Consider the following 19,927-nt stretch of genomic DNA (forward strand, 5'->3'; position numbering starts at 1 on the left):
GGAAACATCCCTTGCCCTGGAACCAGGCACCCTTGGCCTGCTGCAGGTATGATGATGCAAGCAACAGTCCAAGTGCCAGCATCACCTTTCACACCAGTATTCCCACCAGTAAATCGGAGAGGTATGATGCTGCCATGGCATTTTGAGGAAATCAGTGATGCCCAGAGCAAGCACTGGCTTTGCTTTCACGGTAGAAACACAGGAAGCAGCTCCAAGGGCTAAGAAGCTACTTTTATCCTTTATTTGTTGAAAATGTCAATTAAAAAACTGTTCAAAATAAAAACATGTTAGAAAAGTTGAACTTGCATAAGTAATTTCCAGTAAATAAACCTACAAGACAAAGATACACTGGAAGGCAGCTGACACAACATCCATCTAAAGACAGACTCACTGGAACCTATTTACAAAGCACTGTAAACAAAGTAAATATGGAAACATTGCTGTCCATCTGGCATGGCTTCTTTTCCTTCTTATTTTATTTTCTTGTCTTTTTTTGGCTTCTAGCTCTTGACAAACACTTGATCTAAAAAGTCCCAGTGTGCCCTCCATCACATTACATCTCACAAACATGCATATGTACATAGCATGGGTTTCAACTGAGCCTGGGGGCAGTGAGGACACATTTAGACCCTCTCCCTGGAGTGTTAGTGGACCTTGGTTTGTTCTGCATGTCAGCAACCCAGTCCCCAGCCCAGCTTGCAGCAGGCAGCAGGGCCAGGCAGTACCAAGGGGTCTGGGCATGGCCTCCCCGAGCAGCAGGAAGTGCAGCAAAGGTCCTGCTCCTGGAAAACAATTCACAAGCACAGCAGGGCTTGACTGCTGACCAAATCACTCAACTCTGTGCCCAGGGAGGGATGTGGGGAACTGCCATCTGACTGGGATGTCTGGGGATGGCAAATGTAGCCAGACCTCTGTTTTTACTCTAGAAATAGCTTAAAGAGAGTTTCTTAATACACTCCTTGAGACGTTTTGGAGTCTGTATCTCCCAAAAGAGCATTTGCAATGTCCTGGCTAAATTTTAATGGCAAGGAGGGAGTTGCAATTATTGCCTCTGTTATGTCCTTCAAAACCAACATAATGGTGTAACTGTAATGAGCTGTGGTGCGTCTGCACACCCTCGGACCATGCTGCCCTGTGAGATAAATAAGACATAATTAATTTTAACAGAGGATTATTTTTATAATGCTGTTAAGGAAGGAAGGAATGAAAACACCAGTTCTAAACTAGGGCATAACACCAAATAAGATAAGGAGAGCTGATACATATGCATGTTGCCTGTGTGCTGTGTTCAAGGATCTGTGAGGGTGGTGTACATCCTTGCCTCAGGAGCATTCCAGCTCTTGTCAAAGCATAAATACCTTCCCTATCTCAAGAGAAAGTTCCTTTTCCCTAGCAGAAAGTCCCTGTGGAGTGATGTGGGGAGAAGTGGCCACTGGCAACATTCCCAACCTTTGGGAAGGAGCCATGGAAAGCATGAAGGGGGCAGAAGGGAGTAGGGGACCAGCACATTTGGGTTGCTTTTTGTTGTCAAGCAGTGTTTACATTTCATATGGAGAAAAGCATGTCCTGCAAGAGGAAGCAAAGCAAAATTATAATCTCCTAGGATACAGAGACACTCAATGTGAAAACAAAGCAGGGGGAAGGAATTCTATATCATGCATATGAAAAGGGATGGGGGTAGAACAGCAGTTACCTGTTGTGCTAATCACAAGCTGTAAGGAGGCAGCACTGTGCAAAATACCTTCCTATGCAGTCTGACAGGTGCTCCAGATCTGGCTTCCCCCAAGGAGTTCAAACATCTTTGTGTTAATTGCACATTTTAATCAATATCAAGGCCACACAGGAACCACAGTATTGCTGGGCTCTAGTTCGCTACAGTCAACTAATGGGGAAAAAGAAGATGGATGGGAAAAGCTTCCCCAGTTGTGATTATCTAAAAAGAGGAACATGGTGCTTTTTTGGTTTCTGCTCAATGCCACCTCAGTAATGTTTTCATTCAATAAGTAGGTACTGGTGCTTTTGGAAAGAATGAAAGCATTAAAAAGTGCTTAAGCTTCTTCTAGGAAACTGCTGCCCAAGCCTTTGTGAGCAACAATCACTAGCAGAGTTTGTATTTGCTCCCAGTAGCAGGTACAATGAGGTATTAGTTGCTGCAGATGAATTGTGAATCGTGGACTGCTTGCTTACTGGTTCAGTTGTGATTGATTGTTTTTGCTTTATTTCCTTACTGGATTGAAGAAAAACTATTTTTTTCTCTATTACTTTTTTGGGTTTGTTTCTCTTTTTTTTTGGTAACAAAATACCCCAAACCAACAAAATAAGGAGCAAGAAGAGGCAAAGGATCCAGTTCCACTTCCCAAAAATACACCTGAGCTCACACACCACTGCCAGCAGCCTCTCCATGAATTCAGGCGATCAGGGATGACTTGCGCCCGGTGTCCTCCCTGCCACACTCATCTGTCTGCTTCAGCAGCCTTCTCACCAGCTTCTCCAAGTCCTTCCTGGATTTAAGCTCTTCCTCCAAACACTGTTTCATCCTTTTGTTTTCCTGCAAGGTGAAAAACAAAGGAATAAAGATGCAGTTATGCCCATGCACTTTATGCAGTGAGGTACTTGCATGCATCTTCTGCCTGACGCCTCAGAGGTGATGGAATAACAGAGACATTTAACAGGAGTTTGTGAGGATGAAGAATGTAAGTGGATCAGACCACAAGTAACCCAAACAGACCCTTACTACCTCACAGATGTGCACAGAAGTTCCCTGACTTTCGGCAGACAGAAACATCCTCCTGGAAACCTAATTTTATCCTGGGTTGAAGAACCCTTTTCTCCTCTGATGGTTTCTCCCACCTCCAGACTTGGGACAGGAGGAAAGAGGACATATTTCCTCTGAGTCTACAATAACTGGTGTCCACCAGACCCCTATAAAATGAGTGACCAAGATGAAAGAGCTTTTGGAATAGGGGGAAAGGTTCACATTACCACAAAAACCAACTACTCCTTCCCTCTTGCTTTCTCTAGCACTCAAGCACAGAGGATGAGAGGAAGTGGTCTCCAGCTGTGACAGGGAAGGTTTATGTTGGATATTAGAAAAAGTTTATTCATGGAAACAGTTGTCAAACACTGGAACAGTCTGCCCAGGGAAGTGGTGGAGCCACCATTCCTGGCCGTGTTCACAGAATGTGTGGGTATGGCACTTCAGGACATGCTTTAGTGGTGAACATAGTGGTGGTATTGGGTTAATGGTTGGACTCCATGGTCCCAGAGGTCTTTTCCAACCTTAAAGATTCATGATTCTGTGATTCAGGAAGGTAAACCAGAAAAAAAGTAATGCTCATTCAGGAATTTTCAGGGTTGGACCAGGATTAGCAAGACTTTTCCTGGCACCAACCAGCTGAAGATGACCCAGCACAGATGGGTTGGCTGTCACTCAACTCCCAGCACAAACAATCCCACCCAAATTACCTGCTTCAGCTCTTTGACTTCATCTTTCAGTGCATAAACTGTGTCAACAAGACTTCTGAAGAAATAAATTAAAGAAAAAAGAAATTAGATTTGGTGTACAGGAAAACAGTGATAGCATGGGAGGGGCTGACAGGAAAGTTGCAGCCAGATTCTGCTTCCCAAGCATCAGGCTTCTGCCTGGGAGGGGACTCTGGAAACAGCCCAGGAGCATTTATAGGCCACTGGTCCAAAACTCAGAGCTCTTTTCTCAAACCTTGATACTTTGTTGTGCTTTGAGTTATCAGCAAAGGTCTGTGGCTTTGGCTTCCTTGCTTATGCTATTGCAATAAATAACAATGACTTTAAAGGTGGAAATGCCTGAGTGTCTTTTGTAAAGCAGCCTTGATTCCTTGAGGTTGTGCTGCAAAAAATCAAACATGAAAGGAACACACTGACTGGATTGGAAAGGGAGAGGCTCCACAGAGAGGCACAAGTTACAGATTAGGCACAAGTTACACAGGCAAGTGCCAGGCAGGCCCCTGAGGGGCAGCAACAGCCCAGTACATCAGTAGTTAAAAAAATAAGAGCCACTTCTTTGATTCTGTCCTCACTGACCCCATTATCCTACATCTGCACAAGTCATAAAATGGAGATCCAGACTCCCAGAGGGATACAGCCATGTCAGGACAGCTGGGAGGGTGGCCCTGTCCTTAAAAGGGACAAAATAGCAGTTGAAATTGTCTGGTGGTTCTTTGCTAGAACTAAGGCATTAGTAAATGACACCAGGCCTACTCCTCTGTAGGGGCAGAGAAGGAGAGGGCATTGGTTTTTAATGCCCTTCCAAAAAGTGACACAGGGATCTACCTGCAAGTGGGAAGCAGCCACACTTACTTTTCCTCTGTAACTGTCTGGCCATTGCTTCGTGTCTCCTCTATGATGATTTTCTCTTCCTCAGGAAGAAGGACTTGGGGGATGGAGTCTTTACGGGAGCCTGTGTACAAGAAATATTCATGAGGGAGAAAAAGGGGCAATCTTCCCTGGTGTCCATGCTATATCAGAGACAGAAGCTCCCATTCTTCCTGCTCCATCAGCCTGGGGCAGGCTGGAGATGTCAGCTACATCCCACTAGCCCAGAGCTACAGCAAGTGGAAAATTTTTAAGAGTACTCATTGCACCTAAAGTTACATCATGACTTATAAATGAAACCATTCGACTAGGGTCAAGAGCTCCCCAAAGAACCATGGCATCCATTTTTTCTATGTACCATTATTAAAGTTCAGAGATTTAACTGGCTGACATCTCACCAGCAATGATAAATAGTTATATTTCCAGAGGTGAAGATGTTAGATAGGTTCTTATGAAGCAGGTTGCTCTTAAACATGCAGCTGATTGAGAGATAATATTCATGCTTCCTTTCTAAAGCTATAAGCAACCTGAGATTATAATCAGGTAATCACTGGTGAAATAGCAGTGTCTCATCTGCCCTCCTACCTGCTTCATTCTCTGTGTTTAGAAGAAAAACAATGGCAACTAAACCACTAGGCAGATGAAGCTTCCTTATCTTGAAGATTGAATGCTACAGTTTCCTAGCATGAGTCTCATTGCTGTATGATGCAACATCTATTTTTTTCCAAAGGGGTTATCAGTGTTGTGGGCAGAGTAGGAGCTAAATAATGTATTTGTGTGCCCACCTGAGCTGAGAGCTTGCTGGAAGCCTGCCCCAGTACAGTATGCCTCAATCACCTTCAGGATCTGAGCATCCTCCTCCAGTGCAGCAGTACCTGTAAAACATTGTGAACAACAGCATGCACAAGAAACAAGGTACTCTGGCCTTGTCTCTCACAGTCTTTGCTCTCAATCCCCTTAAGAGATCATGCTGTTTTTTTGGCTGACTGCCTCTGGGACTTCAGCCAATCTGTTTTGTAGTCCTTTACATCTTCTGGGCTTTGTGGCATCAAGCACCATGACCAAATGGTGTGAAAACTTATTTCTAGTTGCTCATCTTGGCAAAACTCGGGGGGTGATGCCCTACTTTGGGTGCAGGCAGCACCGGGAGATGGGCAGGCAAAGCAGCCCTAGTGTGGGAGGTCTGGTACAGCTGCACCAGAGCAGGACTTGGAAACATGAAGTGCTAATTTCCAGCCTCTGGTCAGTGCCATCCTCTCAAGGGAGAGAGCTAGTAGTGGAGCTGTGCATGGCAGCATGACCATGGCTTGACCATGGTGACCATGGCTTTTTATGTAAAGCCCCCAAAATGTGCCTCAAGTGGGCTCTAGGGAGCTCTCAGGACACCCCTCTTTGCAGGTGAACACCCCTGTGGGGATGGGGACCTTTTTGTTTCCTAATTCCCCATAGACACTGTTCTAGGCCATGCTGGCATGGCCAGGTAAGGGTTTGTCCCAGCTGCCAGATATATTTGATGTGCAGTTTAATGCAGTTTTTAACTACTTGGAAGTAGTTCCTTGGCTTCATACACAGAATAAGACCACCCACAACCCATGACCTTGTGCTAGCAATCACAAGGAGGGTGGTAGCATGTCTGGCACTCATAACTGGGAGGGTAGGAGGAATGTGTTAGAGGCTGAGGACCAGTGCACTTCCAGAAGTCTCCCATGCTCAGGAGCACATAGGCTCAGAGCGAGAGCATCCTATCACATCCTGCACTGCAAGAAAGGGTGTTTTCAAAGTTCCATGGAGATCACTGAGAACACAGAAATCTCCAGAAATGAAAGAAAAATACCATCACAGAAAGGTTTGGGTTAAAGATCATCTAGTCCCAGTCCCTGCCATAGGCAGGGACACCTTCCACCAGACCAGGTTGCTCCAAGCCCCATCCAACCTCGCCTTGAACAGTTCCATGGATAGGGCAGCCAAAGAATCTCTGGCCAACACTCACTTTTCCGAATAACGAACTCTTCATCAGATGGTTTTCTCTCAGTTTTCCTTTTTGGAAGAAACTTCTTCATTGTTTTTGGACTTTTGCTGGAATCCTGCAGAGAAATAGACTCTTGTGTTTAACTAGAACCAAAGGCAGCTGGAACAGTGGAGCAGCACAGATGGGTGTGAGTACCCATGCTACACATAACACTTTAGAAAGCTACAAAGCAGACAGTGACAAAGTTGGGGAAAATTATAGTTTTTGCCCTTCACATGTACCAGTTGTGACTCACTGCTCCCTGGAACAGCAGTGGGATTTGCACTTGCAGGTTTGGGCCAGGACGGGCTCCTCTAGTAAATTCAACTTTTCTCTAAAATCCTTTAGCCAAAGAATTAAAATACATTCATAGCACTTTTAGTTGCTTACAAACTCTGTGGACTGTGCTAGAAAATCCTAAAATGTGGTTTATTCCATTGACTTAATTTCTAATATAAAAGAGTTGGCAAATAGCTCTGCTTCTAAATGCCCACAATTTGAGAGTATAAATCCCACACACAAATATACACAGAGAACAGATAAACACACAAAGTTAGTGTTTGCTATGACTCCATGAATAAGAAACACAAATTTTTATCTCCTTCACTCAGTTAAAAGTCTTGCCGATTTGGACAGAATTAGAGTATTAGTAGGTTACATGCGATAAGGATTTAAGGGAGAAGAGGCATGCCAGGAGGTTTAAGTACCATAACAATAAATTGTTTCTGACAGTTATCTTAAAATATATTTGCCAGTTGCTAGTGACTCTGACAATAACTTACTGATACAATGAGGCAAAATTAGGGTCACACAAGCACAAGAAGCATTAACAGGAACAAGCATTCTGTGCCACAACAAGCCAAAGAGATGTATCTACCCTTACCTTTAAGATATAAGACATCCTCTACAATGAATATGCAAAGAAAGAGAAGATGAGTGTGAGAGACTGATGATTTTTATCACCAAGTCCATTAAATCCACAATTCTAAACCACATTTCAGTGTTAGTCCTGAGATTAATGCAGCATACCCTCTGTACTGGTTTTAAAGCATTATCAACATGCAAAGGAGCATCGTGTCATGCAAACCTGAAAATTTACATGTGAGACGCAGGATGAGTGGGTATTAATACACTCTAAACACAGAGAACATGCTCCCTCGGTTAGTAGTGGGTGTCTGTAGATGTTCGTTGCCTAAACTGGTGCTTAGAACTGCGGGAGCCCCATGTGCCTGGCTCCATCCAAGTCCCAGGAAGCACTCAGGGCCTGCACTGAACACCAACCCCAAGGGCCTCAACCCAGCCTAGTCAGGATGCCCTGCCCACCCTGGTGACAATCTCCTGGGACTCCATCTTCTCAAAGGGAACCTTGCATCCTCGCTGAAGACCTGACCATGTCAGGCATAAGCACTGCAACACCTCCCTGCTTCACTGGCAGGGATGGGGAGCTCCCTGCACATCCTGTGGAGGATTCTATCCCTGGATCCCATCCCTGGGGTGCTTGATCCAGGGAGCCACAAGGCTCTCCTGCAGGTCTGCCCAGCAAAGTCCTGAAGCCTGATGTTATAAAGCCTTCCCCTAATGCAAAGCAGCCAGTTAAAAAAAAAAAAAATAGTAGAAGAAAAGATCTGTAAATCATTTTCCCTTTGCTAAACTGAATCCAGACACACTTTAGCCACAGAACTTACCTGTTCTGTCATTTCAAATGATTACTGGAAACAGAACAGGAAAAATACCCAATTTCAATGGAAATACCAAGACTGAGGTGCCATACACAAGCAGGGTCTGAGGTTTCCTGAGCTGGGTACAAGGAAGTGTACAAGACTACGCCATCCCATCATACGCTATGAGAAGACAAGTAAAGTAAAACTGGATGTCTAAAAATCTCAGCTCATTTAATCAAACTGTCCCACTCGCTTCCCTGCAAGTAACCTTGAAATTTGTATTCCTTCATTATATCTTCATTATAGGCATTGTTTATTTTGTGCTCTACTTTAAATTAAAAAAAAACTTGAAATACATTGAAATAGGGATTCTCTTTAGGGATTAAGCATCCCAGAGGGAGAGATGAGACAGATGTGGATCTGATTGGGCCAACAACCGCTTATTCCCCATCTGTCATCACACACTTTTGTCCATGAGTCTCGGCCCAGGCAGGACTGACTGAGTACCAGGCTGTGCCTGCCCAACTCTGCTGGACATGTTGGCCTTTGGGTTTCTACCGACATGGTCAGCACAACTTGTTCCCATAGAGCCACATTTTTGGTCCTATGACATTGTGCAGGATACCATCCAGCATTCTATCCCTTGGGACTTGCTGTGGGCTAGGCCTCTGTGGCAAAAACCTCTCCCCCATTTTCGACAGAGAGTTTAATTCCTGCTATGAGTGGCAGGGGACAAGAAACTGCAAAGGACCATGATATTAATGATATCACTCAGTCTGTCATTTTTCTCACCAAAAAATTTCTCTTTTACCTCAAGTCTCTAGCTATATTTTTAATTCACCACACAAGCAAGATATGGTTTAGCCTCCATTAGGAATTTGGAACATGCAAAGATTATAGGTCATTTTCAGTCTGCTCAGTTGGTATTTAAACAATTTAATTCCCAAACTGAAATGTCTTTACAAATTCCAAGAAATAGATGCAACAAGATGCAATGAGGCTACTTAAAACCTCTACCTGGAGCAGCAGACCCACAGTTCTGCCAGCTGCCAGACTCTCCATCCCTAAGTGCTGGGAGGGCTGAGGGGATCCAAGTTCCCTCCGTGTCCCCATCCTTACTGGGGCAGAAACACTCCCAGGGCTGCTCTACCAAGAAAGGCAGCTGACTCAGACCCAGAGTGCTCTCTCAGTAAGAGGAACATTATCTGAGATACTGGTGAGTGATTCCAAAAATTTAACATGAGGTAGGGAAGGAGAGTATTACAGTTGTGGTGCAGAGTGACAACAGAGTTAGGCTGTATTTTGGGTTTTCCCACACCAACTCCCAGCTCCCAGGCTGGGATTCCTGCAGGTGAAGCCATCCCTCAGCTGCTGCCTCCCAGCAGGACCTGGCTGTGTAACACTTGGGTGGGTGGCAAAGGAGGGTCAAGCTCTACATCCTTCTCCAGCCACAAGAAGACACAAGAAACATGGGCAGGCATTTTGCCTCTTCCTCGTGGTGCAGTGTCGCTTCTCAATCCTATACCACTAAGCTGCTGCCACAGCTGGAGCTGGAACACATTCCAGCAGGGAGCAGGTCCCTGTCCACAGCTCAGACCAAGGCAGGAAGGAGGAGAGGAGGCAGCTCCACCATGGCACTTCCAAAAGACAGGGCTCAATGGGACACCCAGATGTGGGACTGGTGAAATCCAGCAGTGGAGAGTGCTGGCTATGGCAGCCAGCTAACATCCAGCCTCCAAACACACATACTTGTGAGTCCCGTGTAGCACAAAGCCCAGGACAGTAACCTACATCTATCACAGAACTGGGGCCTAAGTGGCAGAGTAATTTCTCTCAACATCCCCAAGAACCTACATTTCTGTGCATTTGCTGTGGATACAAAACCTGGACACAAGGTCTAGGGATTGTGTGAAATCAGGGTCCTGGATAGGCAGGTGGGATTATTACCTCTTTGTAACTCAGTGCTGCTGAAGGTCTGAGTGGAGGAGCAGGACGGAGGCAGCTCAAGCTCCAGGGCTTAAGGATTTTGGGAGGTTCCAGAGGCCCACGGATCTGCCCAGCTGAACTAAATGTCTGAGAAAACAGATGAGATGCAAATCAAGACTGTTAACCACCAAACAAGGCAGCGAAGTGGAGGGGGATGGACAAGTACTGAGATACTGAGACATCTAAGTTGCAACAAAAAATAGGGCAGGATACATGTAAAATGGTACAAGCACAACATGGTTACAAAGTAAAGGGCAGGATGTGTCTTACAGCTGTCACGTCACCTCAGAGTCAGGGTGAGGAACCCAGGCAGCAGAGGCCAGGAGGTGACATTTACCGAATGAGGGCTCCAGGACTGCGTTTTGGAGACAGTGCTGCATGTCCCTTTGGTCAGCCTTTGCAAGTGGTCAAGCCATTCGTGCAAGTCCTGGCTGGTGCTGCAGGACACAGTGATCCGCTCCATCGTGTTCCCTGTGGCAGAGGGTTAAATAACTGTCTTTAAATGGTAGAGAGTCAGGAGAAAACACAAGGTGAGATCAGCTCAGCACAGCAGGAAATGGCTCCTCAGTTTGCACAGTCCAGTGGCTCCAGAAAGGCCAGGGCAAAGACAGAAGCATTAATCATTAAGAATCATTAAGGTTGGAAAAGATGTCTAAGATCATTGAGTCCAGCCATTAACCCAGCACTGCAAGGTGCACCACTAAACTGCATCCCTAAGCATCTCATCTACAATGATGATGTGACTGCCCATTCTGCTGCAGGCAACCACTGACAGTGTGGGAGCTGCAAGAAATGCTAAGGGAGCTGGTGAGATGAATGTGTGAGGATTATTTAATGCTGAAGGTCATCAAACACAATATTTCCATGATTAACAGGATCCTGACACCAAATACCACCAGCACAAGCAGATGCACTGCAGCCCCGGCACTGAGCATGAAATGACTGTGTATATCTACTAGTAATGAGATAAATTGAAGGGGAAAATGGGATGAAAGCTCCTTCATGACCAGAACCATGTATCTGTCAATAAATGAGGTACTCAGAATACAAGGGATGGCTACTGGATGCAGACAGGGCACACCAGTGCAGAGCAGTGCTACTGGGGCAAGAGATTAGTCCCATACAAAACACTACAGTCTTCAAAGGCAGCCAGAGGCAGAGCTCCAGGGCACTTGAAGAATATTGCCTCAAGCAGGACAGAGGTGCTCAGAAACTCAGACAACACATGGTAAAAGAGCAGGAGGAAGATCATGGCAGGGGGTTAGTGGAAGGAGGACCAGTATTTTCCAGTGGCAACCGTGGCTTGCACTGGGAGGACTACCTCAGGCAGAGGGCCCCACTGACCTGTGATTTCGAACATGTGCTCATTCCCTTCGGCATCGTCCAGCTTTGTCAGCACCATTCCTGTCAAAGGCAGCTTTCCCTGGGAGAATTGAAGAGCAGTCAGTGTCTGCAGGTATCGCTCTGTTTGTTTCTGCTGATTCCTTTGTCTTTGGAAATCGGCATTTAAAATTAATTTGTGAAGGCTTCAGACTGCATGAAGAGTTTCCTTTAATGTATGGAACTAGATTTCCCTGCACAACTAGGTCAAACCCTGGAGATGAGGCTCCCATGACAACTGAGTCATCCCCAGCTCATCTGCTGCCCTTTCCCTTCATTCAGTGCAAACCTTTTTTACAGTCAAGTCAGAAGGATCAATTTCCCCTGGCTTTTTCTGAAAGCCTTCCCCATCCCTCTGATTTGCATGCTGAACTGCCTGCTCACCTTACTCCCACCAGTGGGTCAAGTCAGAAAACCCAGCCAAATATTTCCCAAATCTTTCTTATCTCCCTTCTATGACAAATGGCACATCAAAACAAGAGCATCCTTTTCCTGGCAGTATTGATGGTTTCAGACAGCTGGAGAAAAGCCAAGCTCTCAACAGACATTGGATGGTATGGAAAATGGTAAAACACAAAAATGCAGAGTTATGTAGTACCTCATGGAAAGGAATTTTCATGCTCTTTGCAGCGGGCTTTATAAGTATTTTCCAGAGATGTCACAAAACTGAGAGCCAGCTGGCTGGTCAAAACCCTGGGTCAGGACACCTTACACACACACCCCACTCTCAGAAACAGCAGGTAGAAAAACCAGTTTTGAGGTTTTTTGTTGGGTTTTTTTTCGTTTGTTTGTTTGTTTGGGTTTTGTTTGTTTGTTTGTTTGTTTTAATTTCACAGCATTCACTTACCAAATGCTGCTTAACCAATTATCAGGACAAAGACACTGACTATCCTGGCACATGGTAAAGCCAAGTCCCCATTCCCAGTCTGTGTTTTTTGCATCACAACAGAGAGTTCGAAGGATGCAGAGGACTTGCATTTGATAAGAACTATCTGTTTTGTTTTTTTACAATGAATGCCTTGCAGCTTCAAACTCAGCAGGCCTACCTGATAGATGAATCCACTCATCCGTGGGCTTGCAGACAGCATCAGCAAAACATTGGAAAATAACAAGAAATACCGCTCCTCTTTCTCCTGGGGGGATATGAATTTAAGTTAGTCCAGTCTGCAATGCATCACAAGCATCTGCCTCTAGGAAACTGAACCTGTTGCAGCTGGAATCACAGCCTGTGAGATCACCCCCAAACCAATTATTCTGGCTTTTTTTTTCTTTACAGCATCTCATTTATGTACCAATTTTCCCTGCAGAGATTTTTGCCTGCATCCTGATAATCCTCTTCCAATCACTGCAGAGTGCCTCAGAAGGCCTTATATTCCCCAGCATCCCACATCCCAAATAAGAAAGACTTCTGGGACTAGATGCGGCATGGGTTTGTTTTACAGGTCTTCCCTTCCCAGGGAAAAATTGCAACAGCAAGCAATTCAGTGCTAACAGGTATTTTCCCACACTGAACATGCAGCACCATGGCTTTAGCACCACTGGGGAAGGTCTGTGTCAGGCACTGGTGCGATGTGTTAGGACCAGTAGGACAAGAATCACTCCAGTTAGTTCCGAAACACAATCAGCTCTGGGATGGGACATCAAAGCAGCCCCTGTGATGCACATAGAACATTTTCTAGTCACTCCCATTTCTCAGAATAAGTCACAGGGGAGAACGAGGGAAATTAATGTGCTATATGACACTGAGATACTTCTCTTTGAAAAGTGGGTCACCAAAGGCCTGAAGCTAAGCTTACGAGGTGCCTGATTCACTCCAAAGATGTGCACAGTCCCACTGCACAGCTCTTCCCAAGGTAAAAATATTTATCAGCATTATTTGTCATCAGTTTGTGGCCTGGAATGAGAGGAACTACTGTCTTACATCACTTACCCTGGGAGAAAGTGGGTATTCAGACATGAGGTCTACAGCCAGCAGAAGGAACACCACACTCACCTCACTTCCACCAGACTGGACCATGACCTGGGACATGTAGATGACGTTTCCCATCATTTTTATGTCCTCTCCTTCCCAGCGCTGGATGGATTCAGAAAGGATTTGCAGCTCAAGTTGTTTCCTCTTCCTCAGTTCCTGGCATTGTGACTGGGAATCACATCAGAGTTTTGTTAGCTGAAGGGCAGAAGCCAACCCAAACCATCCCAGTTTCACCAGCAACAACTCACACAGCCCTGTGGGCTATATATGATGGTCATGTCAGGGATCAGAAAAGCCTGCTTTGGCTCCATTATATAAAGTCTGTTAAAAAATCACATCCCAGTGATTTATGAAGTACTGATTACATTCAAATGTCAAGGAAATTGAAAACTGCACTGAGTAAACTTTTCTTTCCAAACCTGCCCTACCTCTGAGAGTTCAGGGTCACAATTTCCAAACCAAGACAGCTGCACAGTTAAATGTCTCTAATTTTGCTACTGCTTGGAGGGATATTGCCCATTTTGTCTAAACAGTAGAGTTGAACTTGCAGCATTGCAAAGTCCCCACAAGTCAGATGAGTGTATATTTTCTAACTAAAATTTGGGAATCCAAAAGCAGGATTGGGTGGTGCTGTGGATTAGCACAAAAAAGAATCTTCTGAAAGTGCTGTTATTGAAAAGACTGCACCACTGCTGGGCAGCTGGGGACTATAGAACTCTAGGGAGTAACCAAGTATCTCATCAGCTCTCAGTAGGAGAGGAAAGGCTGTCTGAACAAAGAATCCTGCAAATTCAAGCAATACTTTCTTTAACTGACCCCTCTGCCAATAGGGAAAATTGCTGCAAAGCTAAACCAGGGCTATTTTCACCAACTGCTTGGTTTATTCCAAACTCCTTTTTCTGACAGAGATTTTCCTCCTTTCCAATTCACTGATTATCCAGCTCTTCAAAGAGAGAGGCTGCATTGAGTCTAGTTTGAAACCACACACATTTGAACCAAACTGGGGTTTACTCTGGTTCTACAACTATTGTATGTTTTGATGGCTCCCTAAGTGTCCAAATCCAGTGTTCCCAGGATAAAAATGCAAATATAATCCACAGGAGTTCAGCAGTCTGTGCAGAGGCACCACTGTGAATCACAGTGGCTCCTTGGTCCCTCCCTACCTTTGCTTGGGAGCCTTCCTGGTCCTATAACAGGATCACATACCCATCACAAGGGGCATCTCTGCCTGTCTAACCTTAAATTCACACTGAACCTCTTTAGTTGTGTCATAACGACATTAAATTACTCATCACCCAAGTACACATTTCAAGTAAAATCATTCAGCACTTACGAGATTTCCTAAAGATTAATGACACGTTGTAATTTAAATGAGTTATTCCCCTGTTAGCTTCCAGAATAAATGGAAAGAGTTCTGACTTTCTAAGTAAATGTAACATGATTACCCTTTCCTGTTTTCTATGAACTTTCTCTTCCCCATCTTTTATCTGCACTGCTAAACACTTGCATCTGTCACAAATGGGTGACATCTGTTGTGCTAAAGGAAGGAAGCTGGACCATATCTGGAGTGGTTATAGTGAAAGGGTTCTCTGTGGCTACAGAGGAAGAGAGACTAGAGCTTTTTCCATAAACAGGTTTTCCAGGTAAAACCTTTGTGCATCTGGATGGCTTTTCTGCCTCTATTTCATCTCAATGCAGCAGGACTTTGAGGGGTGCAGATGACAGAGCTCACAGAAATGGGTTTGTTATCTCTGACTCACCCATTCTCTCTGTTCCCCACCAATGGCCATGGCACCTGGAGCCACAAATTACTGGAATGTGGTCCAAGCCTCCTGATGTCCGTGGAGCAAACCTCAGCAAAACCAAGAGTTACTCCATGAGCTCAGAGGGGAACTTCCCACTGGCACCAGCACTTGGGTCAGTCACAGCCGTGCTAACCTCTCTCAATGAGCAAATGGTTGGTCTAGTTTCAGGTGGAAAATGATTAGAGATTGGAGGCAACAGGACATGAAAGGGACTCTGCTGCCACCACAGTCCACACGTGGCTTTCAGTAATAGGGGAGAAACTTGGAGATCCACCATCTCTGCCCTGGAACCATAGACCAGCATGTACTTGCCACAGCCAGAGGAGCAGCTCTAGGTTTGAAATGTGAAATTAAGTGTCTTTGTAACCCATGTTTTCCATTCCAAAAGACCTTTTTTCCTAATGAGGAGAAAAATGTCAGGCTTGACTCATTCTTTGTGAAATGCAGACCTGAAATGGAGGGCTCTATTTTAAGAATTGCCACCTACCACAAGGGACTTGAAGGATGTGATGGTTTTCAGAACATCTTCATGATCTGTATGCGCCTCCTAGTGAAGGGAGAGCAAATTCTTCAGCCATCAGCAGCAGCAGCAGCACCCACCCTGAGCATTAACCCACCCTGAGCATCACCCACTGTTCCAGTACACTCAGGGCTGAGGATACAGGCAGCATGGGCTTCAAGAGGACGTCAAAGTCTCCCAGGTATCTTTCCCACCATCCACTTCAACATGGCATGGCAAAAGGCAGCTATGCAATTTACTGATACCAATTTAATGAGTGTGAAGTGGCCAGAGGAAGAGTAGGTATGACTGGACTTAGAACAAATCTGACTTGCAAAGAAATAGCAATGAAAACAGGCAGTGGTGCAGGGTGCACCTTCAGGAAGGAAACTTCCATTGCAGTGCCAGATATTCCAGCCACTGCCCCATCAAGGGTGGAAATCTACCACCATCAAGGTGGGGGCTTCACCTCTGGTTTTAAGGGAGGGAATGTCTGAGCAGAGAGCTCTTGGGCCAGGTAAAAGCAGAATGGTGCCCCTTATCTCTGACCCCAGCTGTATGCTAGTGCCCTCACAGAATGTTCTCCTGGATCTAAGGCCCTGCTCCTCACCACCAAGTCCTCATACCAAGCAAATCATAAGGTGTCTAGGTTGTGATGGAGCTGCGCCTGCAGCCTGGCATTGCTCATCTGGAATGTGGGACGAGTGGCTGCCCTGAACACACCTGCCTCCTCAGCAGCTCTGCAGCAGTGCAGGGAATGCTGTGGTGTCCATCCACACTGCACACATCATCCTCTTCCCACAGCATCGCAGCTTAAACCTCAGGCCTACTGATTCATGCAACAAAACTCCCACACTCAGCTTAGAAACCAAGACAAATAGGTGACGTGTCTGCTCCCAAACCCACTGCTGAACCACCTGCAAGGAGGAGGCAAAGAGCACAATACATGTCCTGCAAAGAGCACTTTGCCCCTGCATGGGCATGGTGGCTGCATCCAGGCTCAGCTCAGTCCCTGCAGCTCAACTCAGCCAGGTGAGTGGGAACAAGTAGGTCTGGAGTTTGTCTACCCTGCAGGATCTCATGCCCTTTGCTATGCAGGAATATCCCTGGCTCAAGCATAGAGGTTTTAATCCTTTGGCTTGATTGTAGGTCATGGATAAATGTGCTGAGTTAACTGGTAATTAAAAATGGATGAGGAGAAAAACGAAACTTGCTTAAAAACAGACTGTTACTTCTGTTTTCCTCAGCCCCTTGCACGACCCCTGAGTTTTGCCTTCCTGCAGCTGGAATGCACCAGCAGTGAGTAGCAGAGCTCCAGTAGCAGAGATCTCTACAGTCCCTGGGACAAAAAATGTCCTGAAGCACACTTGCTTCTTGCCAAGGAAGTCTCTGTGCCCCTAGCTGCTCTCCCTGCTCCCAGGGGCTTGCTCTCCATCCTTGTGTTTGTGCTGGCTGCCAGATCCATGTCTGTCTGTGCAGCTCTGCCTCCACCCAGGAGCACAACCCTGGGGCAAGGGGTAGGAATGTGCCCGTGAGCCACAGGAGTGAGTGGCCAGGCTTAGGAATCTCATCAAATGTTAACAAAAACACAGATTTATTCTCGGCTGTAAACAGCAGCTGTAGCCTGACCCTAGACTCTGCTTTTGCTTGTGCTGGAAATGGCCCATCTTTGAGGAAGGGCTGGGATGAAGAGCAGGCAATATGTTTCCACAGCATTTCTCAGACTCTTCCACCAGTTTCTCACTTTTAATCTGAAAGGTGGATAATGTCTGGGGGACGTGGAACATCTCCTTGGAGATGTGGTAAATACTTTTAGCCATGATGCTCAAATACCAAGAGGCAGAGGTGTCTCTTGAAGCTCAGGGAGCAGCTCTGGCAGCATCAAGGGGCAGAGCCTGCCCAGCAGCCCCACACCCCACCTACCTCCATGTGCCGCTCAAGCTCCTGCAGCATTGTCACGTATTTATCCAGCCTCAGGAAGGGCTTGCTGAGGCTTGTGGTCAGGATGAGAATGCCTGGGCTGGCTGCACCTTGGCTCTCCATGAACTTCTCCAGCTCATCACTTTAAAAAGAGACAACAAAAAAAAAAAAAAAAAAAAAAAATACAAAAACAAGGAGAGCTCTCAGAGTTGAGGGCTGTGTTTTGTCCATGCTCTGATGATGGCCAGGGCTCTGCTCTGAGCTGGGCCTCCTTAAAGGCAGCACAAACTCCCCTCTGAGCTCTCCCCACCCACACCATGGAACAAGCAGGGAGCTTCTACCCAAGCAAGACCTTTCTCCTCTGGAAAGCAGGAAAGGATGTCGTGTGGCCACAGGTGTTGGAATGCACAGCTCCTGGGGCACATTGGTGCCAGCAGCTGGTCTCCCAGCACAGGGCCAGGTATCAGGTGGATGGGGAGGAGGCAGGGGCTGCATAAACTCGTGTTGTGCTGCAGGAGGCTGCAGCAATGCACTGGGACCCTGCTGGAAGCTGTGATGCAGGTGTTTGCCTGTACATTGCTCCAGAGAACATGGCTTCTGTGTGTCAGCACATTTGCCAAAGCTGATTCTTTGGTTGATTTAGGAAAAGGGATCAGACTCTGGAATCACATGAATGAGTCATTTGCTGGAGCCAGACTTGTTGTTACACTGAATTAAAGCTGGATTTAACAGGTAAGTAAATACATTGTGAGTTCCCATTGAAGAATGGGAAGATTTAAACACTATGGATGTAGTCCTGGCTTTCCCATCCTTGCAGGGAAGACAGCTAACCTGCATTAGGGATGACACAGAGGTAGCATCTTGGCTTGGCACACACTTGAGCAGGACATCACACAAGTTCAAGTGTCTGCTCATGTGGGTCACATTGAAGAAAGATGTTATTAATGTGATCTACCAATGACCCTGAAAATCAACCATTTGATTGAATAGAAGCTCAGTGAATAAACTGGGTAACTGGGTGACTCGATGACCATTCTTCTGTAGTCATGTGCTCCCCACCGTGGTGCCACAGGGGAACTCCCTCCCATTTTTCAGTGTGTGAGCACTTGAGCAGTGGGTCTGAAACAGCATCTGGGCTGTTTAGCAAGTAACAATCACATAAGATGCTACTGACAGAGCTGAGGCTGCCTGTTTGACCCAAGGTGGGAGTCCTGTGCAAAAAGGACCCGTGAGATCAGCTCTGAAGACGAGCAGTGTGAACTGTTTCCATTGCTGAAGCTGAAAGGCCCTGCTGAAAACCTCAAAGTCCCAGCAGCAGGAAATACCCTTGACCTATTGTCAAAACATAGGTCAACAGCCGTGCCAGACCAACTCTTAATAACAAAAGTCAACTTTTTAAAGGAGTCTGAATCTCCTTCTCCATCACTCACCTGTGCTGTGTGAGGACATTCACTGCTGAAGGGTGGTTAGCACAGTATGTCAGGTACAGGGAGCGGAACTGGGGCATCAGGTTCATGAAACAGCCTCCCACATGCTGCTGGTTCTCAGGGAGCCTACAGACACCAATACACCAGCCATGGTAAGCCTCTGGATCTGCACTCTGCAGGTACAGCACTCTCAGGGACCTGCCCAGGAACTACCCACTGCTCAGGGACGTTCCCAGGTCACCTCATAACTGCAGCACTGAGCAAAATATCCACACCTGCCACCTGGGGAAGAGGAAGAGGGGATCCTCAGGCGGGTCTGGGTTCCTGTGGTGCAGACAGTGAGCATCACAATCCATTATCAGCCTCAGACAACCTGTGCCTCAACCTCTCACCAGCAGAGCTACAGCTGGGATGATGAGGATGAGGATGTGCTGAAACTAAGGGCAGTGTGAGGGTGAGGGGTACCACACTCTGGGCTGCCCACGAATATGAAAAGACAGAGAAAGAAGGAGAAAGCACAGCCTCAATATATTCTCAAAATTCAGTCTTTCCCCATCTCTTTTCAGCCCTTAGCTAAGGCTAATCATGTCTGACAGCTTCCCTGCAGGAAATTATCACGTCTAATAATTTGCTCTTTGCTCCCTGGCAATTCCCATCTTCATCCCTGCCAGATCTCCCACCCCACATGTGCCTGCACCTTGGGTTAGGCACACTTTTGTGTCAGGTCTGTTAAAAAATTCAGCAGATGCCTTAATACCAGCAATGTCAGAGTTCCTTCTGTCTTTTCTCCTGCCAAAGCACTGCCTGCAACCTTTTCTCAGTCCTATTATTTTCTTCTATATTTAACAAGTCTAAGACAGTAGTCAGGAGAAACATTAATGAACATGACTATTGTTTTTGGCTACAGTTAAAACGCTTA

At 46.0% G+C, this 19,927-nt stretch overlaps 1 protein-coding gene across 3 annotated transcripts in view; it reads right to left on the reverse strand.

The window, feature by feature from the left end:
* Nucleotides 1-212: 212 nt before the first annotated feature.
* ARHGEF6 (Rac/Cdc42 guanine nucleotide exchange factor 6) overlaps nt 213-19,927 on the reverse strand; it is a 38,768-nt gene continuing 19,053 nt past the window's right edge. For 2 of the 3 annotated variants that reach the window (XM_021542154.3, XM_021542156.3), the window contains 14 exons: nt 19,012-19,134; nt 17,585-17,723; nt 15,650-15,709; nt 13,379-13,525; nt 12,432-12,518; nt 11,350-11,428; nt 10,343-10,476; nt 9,967-10,092; nt 7,242-7,262; nt 6,341-6,434; nt 5,136-5,225; nt 4,336-4,435; nt 3,466-3,520; nt 213-2,548 (listed from right to left, as the gene is read on the reverse strand). In XM_021542154.3, the coding sequence (XP_021397829.2) occupies nt 2,408-2,548; nt 3,466-3,520; nt 4,336-4,435; nt 5,136-5,225; nt 6,341-6,434; nt 7,242-7,262; nt 9,967-10,092; nt 10,343-10,476; nt 11,350-11,428; nt 12,432-12,518; nt 13,379-13,525; nt 15,650-15,709; nt 17,585-17,723; nt 19,012-19,134 (1,396 nt within the window). In that variant the 3' untranslated portion in view covers nt 213-2,407. The remainder of the gene's footprint in view (nt 2,549-3,465; nt 3,521-4,335; nt 4,436-5,135; nt 5,226-6,340; nt 6,435-7,241; nt 7,263-9,966; nt 10,093-10,342; nt 10,477-11,349; nt 11,429-12,431; nt 12,519-13,378; nt 13,526-15,649; nt 15,710-17,584; nt 17,724-19,011; nt 19,135-19,927) is intronic. The other variant, XM_021542155.3, reaches the window with a different exon arrangement.

The sequence above is a fragment of the Lonchura striata genome, chromosome 14, assembly GCF_046129695.1.
Source record: "Lonchura striata isolate bLonStr1 chromosome 14, bLonStr1.mat, whole genome shotgun sequence".
In the NCBI taxonomy this organism is placed as follows: domain Eukaryota; kingdom Metazoa; phylum Chordata; class Aves; order Passeriformes; family Estrildidae; genus Lonchura; species Lonchura striata.